The sequence below is a fragment of the Varroa jacobsoni genome, unplaced genomic scaffold, assembly GCF_002532875.2.
Source record: "Varroa jacobsoni isolate VJ856 unplaced genomic scaffold, vjacob_1.0 scaffold_284, whole genome shotgun sequence".
NCBI classification, from domain to species: domain Eukaryota; kingdom Metazoa; phylum Arthropoda; class Arachnida; order Mesostigmata; family Varroidae; genus Varroa; species Varroa jacobsoni.
The window spans coordinates 1-10526 of NW_019213186.1; the positions used below are offsets into that span (position 1 = coordinate 1).

At 39.3% G+C, this 10526-nt stretch overlaps 1 protein-coding gene across 2 annotated transcripts in view; it reads right to left on the reverse strand.

Annotated features, from left to right (window-relative positions):
• Positions 1 to 24: 24 nt before the first annotated feature.
• The window catches only part of LOC111258988 (ecdysone-induced protein 78C), a 75279-nt gene continuing 64777 nt past the window's right edge, over positions 25 to 10526 (reverse strand). The window contains exons 2-6 of one of the 2 annotated variants that reach the window (XM_022830632.2): positions 5000 to 5254; positions 4332 to 4525; positions 2938 to 3255; positions 2573 to 2678; positions 25 to 2152 (exon numbers count right to left, since the gene is read on the reverse strand). In XM_022830632.2, coding sequence (XP_022686367.1) covers positions 1881 to 2152; positions 2573 to 2678; positions 2938 to 3255; positions 4332 to 4525; positions 5000 to 5254 — 1145 coding nt within the window. In that variant the 3' untranslated portion in view covers positions 25 to 1880. Of the gene's footprint in view, positions 2153 to 2572; positions 2679 to 2937; positions 3256 to 4331; positions 4526 to 4999; positions 5258 to 10526 lie in introns of both variants that reach the window. The other variant, XM_022830631.2, reaches the window with a different exon arrangement.

Consider the following 10526-nt stretch of genomic DNA (forward strand, 5'->3'; position numbering starts at 1 on the left):
GTATATATATAATTTGACTTTTCACAGTATCTCTTCATTTGTTGAGCGACCGATTGAATGATTTACTAATCATATGACTACTGATTCTATCAAATAATAAAATGATATGTACAATGAAGAGGTCGTTTGACCCGCGGTCATTGAACATGGGAACAGGTCTCGATTAATAGAATTTACCCGGAGCTTTCCGTAATGACTTATGGCTCTTGATGATCTATTCAATAATGTTTACAATATGATTATATAAGACATATTGATGCTAGGATGTCCATTGCTGTTAAAAGATCCGAAAGTCAAATAAAGAATAATAATTCTGCCTGATAAGCATCCATAAAAGGATGCACAATAACCAATTAGGCGTTTGCCATAATGAAAAAGGTTAGGTTCGTCAAAATTAAAAAGTATGACATAGTCTTTTTAACAAGCTATGTAGAAAATCAAGGACACTTAATTATCCTATAAAATAATGCACCATTTCAGTTCAATCTTTCAGATTGGAGTGGTACGGGGTCATAATCTCAGGCTCATTTGACTTAGATGCTCATCAACCCTAGTTATTTCGAAAGCTAAGGTCGCAAAACGGTTAACACGCCTTATCCTTGCGATCCTGCTGCTAGCAAAACCCGCAACTAATTAATAGCTCCTTAACACAATTAGCGTATATTAATACCGAGCATGTCTGTACGTATTTCTAAATCGAGCCCAGGAGAGAGCTGCAATTGTCAATGTATACAAATGAATGAGAAAAGCTTATTGAAGGTAGTCCAATGAGATTCAGTAATCTCACAGAGGACTTCCTGGCACCAATATAGCATCAGAAATGCGTACGCAGTTATAAACAGTACGCGTAGTATTTCAGTGAAGTACAACATAGGTAGCCGCTTAAGTAGGCTGTTAGTAATATTCTATTTCCCGAAATTAAAAATAAAAGGCCGCCAATGAAATACACCAAAACTTAACGCGGTCACTCTGAGTTGGCCTTAGCAGGTCAAACAGTAGAAAGCTTGACCTACAAATTAGTTGGCAACAGCAGTGTGAGCCCGGCTCCGTAGTAGGCTTCGGTGGTACGATGTGACCAGATGAATTATGTATCTATTCTGTTGTTCCTCTGGCGAATATTCACCACAGATGTCGCTGGTATGTCCTCTGCTTTTGTTGAATTTACTACTACTTATTGAGTTCCTAGCATTTACCTACTTCATATATATATATATATATATTTGAACCCCGCTTTAACAACAACATGTCTACCCATCGTAGGTCTATGCATAGAACCAACAGTCTCAAATGCGCTTCTCGGTTCTTGCTTGCTTCCCAGCTTTTCTTCTTCATTCGTTCCCAGCCTCCTGCTAGCTATACCACTATAGGAAAACACATAACTACACCATCGTCGGTTATCAGAGGACAACGGCGGAGTAGAGACGACACGATGTGTAACCTACCATCACTGTTAGAAAATAGGAAGCCTACCTCAGCTAGCACATTTTACCAACTGACTTAAGCAGGATTTCTAGTTGAAGATACGTAATCAAATCGTATACAGCATGCTAACGTACACCAGTCAAGGCTTATAGTAGTCAATTTTCCAGCACTCAAAGGATCAATTATAGATCAGCAACTTCATAGAGTTTGCCGTTAGACATCCTTCTCAGCTTCATTTTCACTGAAGTGAACTGAAAGTTGGAATAGATACGAGTGCAACGTCTAAAAATGACGGCTGGCAAACGCAACAGCAGCCAGAACGATAATAGACGCATAGCTAATATGCACTTGCAACTATTCGAACTTGATCGCGTTGCCCTCTTCTACAAAGCCAGTCCTCCTGCTCGGAAAGTTGGTAAATCGCTGTCCCAGCAGCTGTAGGTCGTCTCTATTTGCCGCTAGCCGGAGGCAGCAGTGGGAATATCGAAAATTTCGGCGAACAGCGGCTGTAACATTTGTAGGCTTTCCCATCGGGCCCGGAACCATTGTAGATGCTCAGCGTGCCGCCGTCCTAACTGTCTTAGCTCTGGTAGCTTGCCAATCAACTGGTTGAAGAGCTGTTGATCACCTTGGTGATTTCGGAGCATTTGTAGCTTCAGGGCTTCGACAAGTTTTGCCTGACATTGCTCCACGGTTTTGCTATCGTAAAGGTTTGATCGCTCGGAGAACGCTGAAATTGTTGAAATCAGAGCAAAAATATACAAGGCGGAAGTAAATTAACTGTGTGGGAATTGCTTGTGGATTTTTCTGGAGTAAATTATTATAATTGTAAAGTGAACGAAAAATGTTTAGAAATAACTACCTAGTAAGGATCGATGAATATTTGACGTAAAATATCCCCAAATGCATGTAAAGTGCAGCTATAAAATATTTTCACGTTAGATCAGAGAAAGCCTGATCTCATATCGAACAAAATATGTGATTTATAGTGAACGAATATGTCGAGTTGACGAAAACCATTTCGTAGATCTAAAGCGACTAAAAGCCAATCAACAGCCCTCATTTCAGCAGCTTCTTTTCCAGTTTTACCGATTGACAATTAGAGGACATAAATAGATATTGATGCGCTGTCTTGGTATGTTGTAATTACCGTTGGTCAAAAGGGCTACAGCACAGAAGAGGCCAATCTCTGTGTCGTTAAGGTTTAATCCATTAAATGACGTGAAGAAATTAAACATCGATGTCGAAAAGTCCGGCTGAAATGGTCGATAATGGTTAATATAATTGTGTAAATCAGTACTAAACTAGGCTATTTCAACCTGTTTCAGCTTACTGATCGCTTATCATACAAACGGCAATTAACAAATCTAAACAAATAGATGTTAGTTTTTCCTCCAAGCTATAATGAAATATTAACACGAAAAATTTTCATCTGACAGAATAACGGAATAATGTAGTACTCAGAAAAAAAAAACACTTAAAGTTTTCATCACAAGCATAGTCATTACAACTCACGTCAAAGATGAAGTCCAGTTGATCGTGCGAGACGTACGTCCCGTCTGCAAACGTAACAGCGCCTCGTGAGGCTTCGTCGTCCGGTAATACGCTCCTTGCCACGTGCACAAGCCACACCTCAAAGAAACCGAGCTTGATCAAGATTAGTTGATCGTCTTGAGCAAATTCAAGAAAGCCCGGGATTCGCTTGGCAAATTCAACTACGTCCTGGATCGAAGGAGTGACCAAAGCCGCAAGTTGCTGCCACCATCCAACTCGTTGAGATTCGACACTGGCACAAGTTGAGCCACCACCCTCAAGTTTAACTTCGGGAATTGTCTATAGGGAAAAAAGCGTTGTTATTACAAGTATGAACAACGTATCCGGTTTAATAATATCTGCATAGATACTTCTACTTCAAGGAAGATATTGTTCTACTTGTTGAGCCGCCGTTTGCTCTAGTATCGCCTTAAGGTTGTTCGATTACCTAAGCCATTTAACGTTTATATTTAGTAGCAACAACGTAGTACATGTATCATATAAACGGGGGTCTTTGAGACATTGTACGCTGTTTGCTTCTTAGGTGCAAATGAATACCACTAAGGCAGAAGACGAGAGTCTTAAGCACCGCTATAGGGATGTTCGCTCGTATTCGGCAGGAACTTGCTGACCAATTGGAAATGATTCAACGAGCACTTTAAAAAAGTTGCAAAGAATTATTTTCCGTATCCAATTATTTCTATTGATGAGATTTTCATCTATTCTGGATAAGTAAACTATTCGCCAAAGGAAAATGTTAGTGTGTTTCTAGTGGAACATGAAAAAAATGCTGGTTCGTATTTCTAATTCTTATAATCTAGCGAAATTGAACAGTCCAGTTGAAGAGCGAAAATCATTCTCAGGTTAAGAAAGTGGTGAAAAGGTCTTTCTGCATGACATTTGTTTTCACCTAGCTTTAACAGTGCCGGAAACCACCTTGCACTTCGCCTAAAAATTTCTAACTCACATAGTTTATTCGTCGGCCTTGAGAGCGCCAAGATAATTTAACTCTACACAAAACCTGCTGACCGATAAATAGTTTCGGGAAGTGAAGGCGACACCTTTACTACAAAGGAATCCGTAAGGTGCCTAATAAATGGCAAAGGGCTACCATAACTGAAATTACTTCGCTAGTATAAATTTTATGATTGTTCTAGAAAAATAAAGTTGAATGAAGTTACTGCTGCGATAAAGGATGTAACAGCGAAAAGAGAAAAAACAACAAAAAATATACGATAATTCTTTATTCTTTAGCACACCCATTGTCCTCCACCACACATGCAGTGCCATGGTCATAGTTCTAAAGTCACATAGTTAAGCTAACTATTTTACTTGATAACAAGCTAGTCTGTTGCATACCCATGTCTACTTCATACCATTATTATAGGTTTTCGTATTAAAGAACGCGTTTTTTCGTGTGTAAAAGCACAATGTGCAAGATGCGCTTGAGAAATGCTGAGGATAATGTCGTAAAGGGCCACGGCAGCTGCAGCTTGGTCGTCGGACGAGCTCACATGAGCCTCCTCTTGTCTTTCCCGACACCGCTTTGGCACTCGGCCGTATCGGACAGCTGAAAAGCAACAATAAACAGGGAATACAACAGGTTATTTATGTTTTCTCTTCTGGAGAATTTCGATACCAATAGAAGGTTATAAGAGTGTCTTGTTATTGGTGCAATAGTATCTGTAGTTTGTTATCACAATCGGTAGTAGAGAATTTCCAGCAGTGCGGTGCGCACAATCAACGTTCTTCAGTTGCATACCTCCACGCCATATGATGAACGGTGTCCCTAATTTGTAAAAGAGAGAGAAAAATCAATACGGTACCTACTACACTATAATGAACTGCTCAACGATATATTTGATTTAATCAAAGGGCACAAAAGCCAAGTATCGCTCTTAAAAATTCTTCACGATTTGAGAACACATAATGAAATTATTATTATTACAACTACTAGTACTGCTACCGTCATTATTTTCTTGCAGAAGCCCCTTAAGCGCACTACATGGTGCCTTTTCTAGTGGTCAAACTCGCAATGACTTACAGTCTTTCGACATGCCGACGGCAAGACACTTTTTGAAACGGCAGTATTGGCACCGATTTCTGTTGAGTCTGATGACAAGACATTTGCCATCTCTCAAACACCGATACTCAATCTGTTTCTGGATACTCCGTCGAAAGAATCCTTTGCAACCTTCGCACGATGTGACTCCATAGTGATATCCGGATGCCTTGTCCCCGCAAACTTTGCACGGCACAAACGGTTTGTTCTGATTTGATGCATCGGGACTCGTCTCTGCTGCTAGACAAAACAAAAAACAAATTTAAAAGTTACACTTGGATATTTGCAAAACGAGGTGTCTCCGATAAGAATTAGGATCACCCTTTTACCTAGTAATTTTTCAATGATTGAAAATCACGTGCTTAGACATCACAATCCCTAAGTTAGTTGCATAACGATTAAACATTTACTTGCTTTATACCGAGAATTCTATTTAACAAAAAGGTATTTTCATTTTGACATATTCAGTGATCGATATTAGTGTAGATACTTCAATCAAATCAAGCGTAACACGTGCAATGTTAACCTTAAGAAATATAATTTGTGTTTTAAAATACGGTGTTTATCTATCAGAAACCAAAACACAAAAAGTTTCGGAACAATTAGAGGTATACCATCATATAAGCACGTTGGTTAATTTTTTGCTTATAATTCTAGCCATCTCTACCGTGTAAACAAGTTCCCAGAATATATTCTTATGTATACTATCAAAGACTTACTCGCATTAGGGGGTCTAACCCGGATGGGTCTCGCCGAGCTTAACTGAGGTTTCTTCAGTATACCTATGATACTATTCTGCATGGTATACATATATCATGGTAACCATTTGCCGATCTTGAAACCACAGATAGCTAAATGTTGGTCGTTACTATGGCAACGCGCTCAAAGAGTTGCGGATTAACAACCCTGGCCATGCCGCCCCATGGCACATAGCCCATTACTTAAAGCAAACTGCTGTTTAAGCTAAGACCTTCTACACCCTTAACGTAGGTGGTGTGCAGCTAAGGCAATGGACAGCTCATTTTGTATTTTTTCGTTACTTTGCATATGTTGTATGTGCGGACTCACTAAATTACTGAGGTGCCAAATTAAGCATCGTAGGCCCATAACCTACTGTTCAGTAAATGAGTTCTAATCCGATAACCAGGGACAATTTACATTTGTATATGAAAACATATAGTACATTCACTGCGTCGTAAGGTACGTAAAGCGGACCTATACCACTAGTGTGTGTAGGATGCCGCTATTCCTCATTTCACCACATCAGCCGACGATGCAAAAATTACTTTCAAAATAAGGCATTTCCTTGTTTCCTTTTATAAACCGATGCTTTGTATGACCATCTGTAACAGATATTCCTAGTTGCTGCATTTCCTTTCGGCAGTGACAGCTTGGTGGTCTAATATTATATGTTTAGACACCCTCCTAAGAATAGTTCTTTAATGCCTTGAACATCATTTTTGGTTATCCGAACAAGACGTTCTATGTCTTGCGTGAAAACAAAGATCAACACCTAAATGACTTCGACCGATGTCGCTGGTGCAACTGAGCGTCACACAACAAAACTATCTGTTGTAATTATTAGAGTTATCATTAGTCTGTAGTAACATGCTGCCCTTTCAAAATCTGTTAGACGTTTATTTCACAGAAGCTTTGATTTGGTTTGGTGTATCACTACATTGTCGCTATGAAACAATGTGTTAGTTGCAATTAATTCGATGTCGATAAATTGAGACAATTTTATTATCACAACAAGACCATATCCGTTACTGCTACTGCCACTAACAAGTAAAGCTTGCTACTTCCGTCACGAATCGTGAGCAAAATGCACAGCTTTTATGTCGCTGAAATACGTTCTATATTCTAGAGTGGATTATGAAATTGTAGTTGAACAAATCACTGTTAACTCTAATTGTATAAGGAAACTCATTATTATTGTTCTAGCCTTTGTCCTTTTTATTTTATGCTACAGACAAATCGTAAAACAAAGAGTCATGTTCACAATCCATTTTTGTCGTCGAGTTGAGAGCCGATAAGGATAGCTTCGTAGTTACATACAGTACTAGGGATCGTTTGAAAGGAAATAAAAATACATATATTCAATGGCAACTAATTCGAGATTTCCTGTGCCCACTCTGAATTTCCAAACAAAAACGTTATATAAGCGCGATTCAAGACCCCTCACGTCACGTGCATTGACCTTGTAAGACTTTCTGACGAAGATGTAATACCGGAATACATGAAAAAATAAAGGGTTGCTCAAACAGTTTGTTCAGCCGTTGTCCAATAATTAAACCATATTACACGAAGTCGTCTTATATACTAACTTGTTAGTAAAAATCAAAAAACATATCAGTAATGCCACTGAACTTGACTTATGATTAGTGAATATTGTTGCACCGCCTATTCTCAATATACCCCCCAGCAGTAGCCCAGCTATTATTGCCAACCGAGGAATCGTCGAACTGAGAAAGGGTTCGGTCCGAACGAAGCAAGCAGCTTTCCTGTTTAATCATATTCTAAAATCCGATACCAATATAACAATCGTTCTTTTTTGGTACTTGTTTTTTATACCAGTTTTGCTCACCCATGTCAATAGAATCTTTAGGATACCATTCGTTGATGTGAGCTGGGTACGAAGAATGAACAACGTGACCGCAATCACGCATAGTTTCTTTATTGTCAGTTATCCGGCGTTGACTGCGATAGTTGCATTGAGACTAACCAAAAATTCGCGCCGAAAGTAGCCTTTCTAATCAACACTGAAGCGCGCCAACCCAAAATGTTCATCAAACGGGGCAATATAGCGTCAAGGCATTCATGTCGTTGCTGCTGCAGCCACTATAGGTATTACCAGGTAACGTAGTTGTCACTTATGGGTTTGATGGCAGATGCGGAATGATAACAAGCTCGAACTGCCGGAAAGCGAACAAGGAAGCGATTGTGATAATTGGTAAATTGTAGAAGGCCGTCGCCAGTAAAAATTGTTTGTTTTTCCCGGGCACACGATTGCGACCACAATAAATACCTGACGAATAAAACGATAGGTTCATTGAGACGAGCGCTCATTCCGGCTGTGTGTTCACCTTCGAACTTCACTTGTAAGTTCCACTGACTTATTAACGCAGTGAAATCTCAGGTGTAATATCATTGTGACAGGTAAACGACAAATCTTTGCAGCGTCGAACAAGGTTAAAGCTAAGTAAGGATGATCTAACCACAAAAATCTGGTGCTTGATTGAATCGCTATTTCGAAAGAATAGCTTGACACCTTTGTGAATATTTTATAACCTCCATTTTTGCGGCAGTCCAGGCAAGACCAATGCTACACTACGTTTAACAGCGTCTAAATCGCGGGCATTAAAATAGACATTTTGCGATCAAGTGACCGGGAATTTGTAGTCACAAAAGCTACTCTGTTGCATCCAGTGACCGCAGTTAGTTGGCAGGAAGGGGACCGTCAATTACAGCTGCTCTACTAGAATCGACCGGGTAAATAATGGGGCGACGAAAAATGATAGGCGCTCTATTAATTTTCGACCATTCACTAGTTCCTAAAAGCTATAGGAGATTGTCCCTGTGTTATAGAAGAATTCTATGAGCTAGTTCCTCAGATACTGCATATACGTGCAGTTATTACATATACTATTTTAGCTGTAACATTCAGCAATAACGTAGGTGCTGCCAGCAAATGCACTGTTTCGCCAGCTGCATTGCCCAAGTCAACGAACCCGCTAATTTTCTTCGCTTGTCGGATGAATTTTCCCCCTGGTAGCCTTTATTCTGTTTGATCTTGCTACTTCGTTTAGGAAGATGCTTTTTAGCAAAAAGCTCAGGTAGATTTGACTGAACAGTCCTACGATGTTAAGAGATATTTGTCGACTAATTAAGGCGTAGCCACGTTTCTGCCAAGGAAGAAAAAAGCGAAATACGCTGTTTAACTTGAAGAAATTTTCATCCCTTAGTTCGGTATGCAGTGCGGTGCCCGTCACCATATAGCACAATACAATAAATAAACGGGTGAAACAGGGCAACGGTACTCATCTTTGCAAATCCAGGGATTGAGAGTAAACACCTTAGACACGGAATAGCCTGTTCGGAAAGATCAATTCCAGCTTCGTAATGGTGAAAACTCTACATGTTCTATTACATACGTGATATCTACTTGAAACAGCCACGTCTCGGCTGCACTAGGTACAATTACTAAAGTTCTATTAAGCGGAACCGTCAAATTAACAACGTAAGCTGTCGGCAACACTCTTCTATTAGCATCATATGCGTACTTCCACTTTAGAAATACTTGGTAATCTTTCATATTGGACTACGCGTCCATTTAGAAAACCCATAAAAGTAAAATTAGTATTTCCATTTTAAGTTCAAAGTGTATAAGTCTACCTATTTGACGAAACATTTAGTCTGCTCAATAAGTTAACTAAGATACAAGAGTCGCTAAGACTTAAGCAGAAATAGCATCTTATCCACCACATCTAATTTTGTACATTTCAAAACTTGCCCAATTGTTTTTTGTTCTACGCCTATACAGGATCACCCCTATACCTAAAAACTTTCGCTAGTTGGCGTCCATACTAGTAGCTTCTCGCTTAAGTCACTATTGAGCTCTAGTTCCCGACAAAAGCACTTCCGACTATATGAAGACGAGCATTGTTTTATCTAAATCATATTATATAGAGTTCATAACCTTATATATGTAGTCCTTGCTAGTCAGCTTCCGTTAACTACACTACAATCTATAATACTTTTAACTAAAAGCTGAACCGAAAGCTATGTAACAGTAAGTTGAAAGTTGTGGCGAATCACAGACTCGGCGTGGTTATGTGTCTCAGCGCAGAAGTATCGAAAAGGACTCAATTAATGCTCGGAAAAGAACACAGTGAAATAAGCTGACAGTTAAAATTTGTTATTTTATTAAAGACAGAGATCACCGATCAATTTCGCTGCCATTAAGTTGAACAAAGAATTGTGGAAACAGCTAAATTTCATATCATCCATATCATGCATCTAGAGTGCACATGGCATTAGTAGATTTATACAGCACTCGGAGGATTAGGCTTGCAAGCGTATGTGCAAGCCAAGAGCGAACGTCAACGAAACTTTCTTAGCAACCTCTGAAGCGGTATCGCCTCCACTGCATGCCCTTTCGAAATATAAGCTGATAGCAATTACTTCGAAAAAACAGAGACGTGTGTTCTCGGCTGTTGTCTCTCGTAGTCACTCAGTTCTGCTAGCGGTGCAATAATGCTCATTTGACAAAAATTTTAACTAAAAAACCGTACTCTAACACATTCGTGTTGTGAATGCAAGTATTTTACTGTGATTGCTCTTCCTTTTATCGTCTTTGACTGAACTGGATGTTTTCTTACCATTAAATCGTCATAATAATATCGCCAGTGTTATATTACTGTGATAGCTGGCTACCGCTGATTTTTCGTAGTTCGTTAATTACTAGCGCATCCCACTGAGTGCATATTAAGCAGACATAATATATATA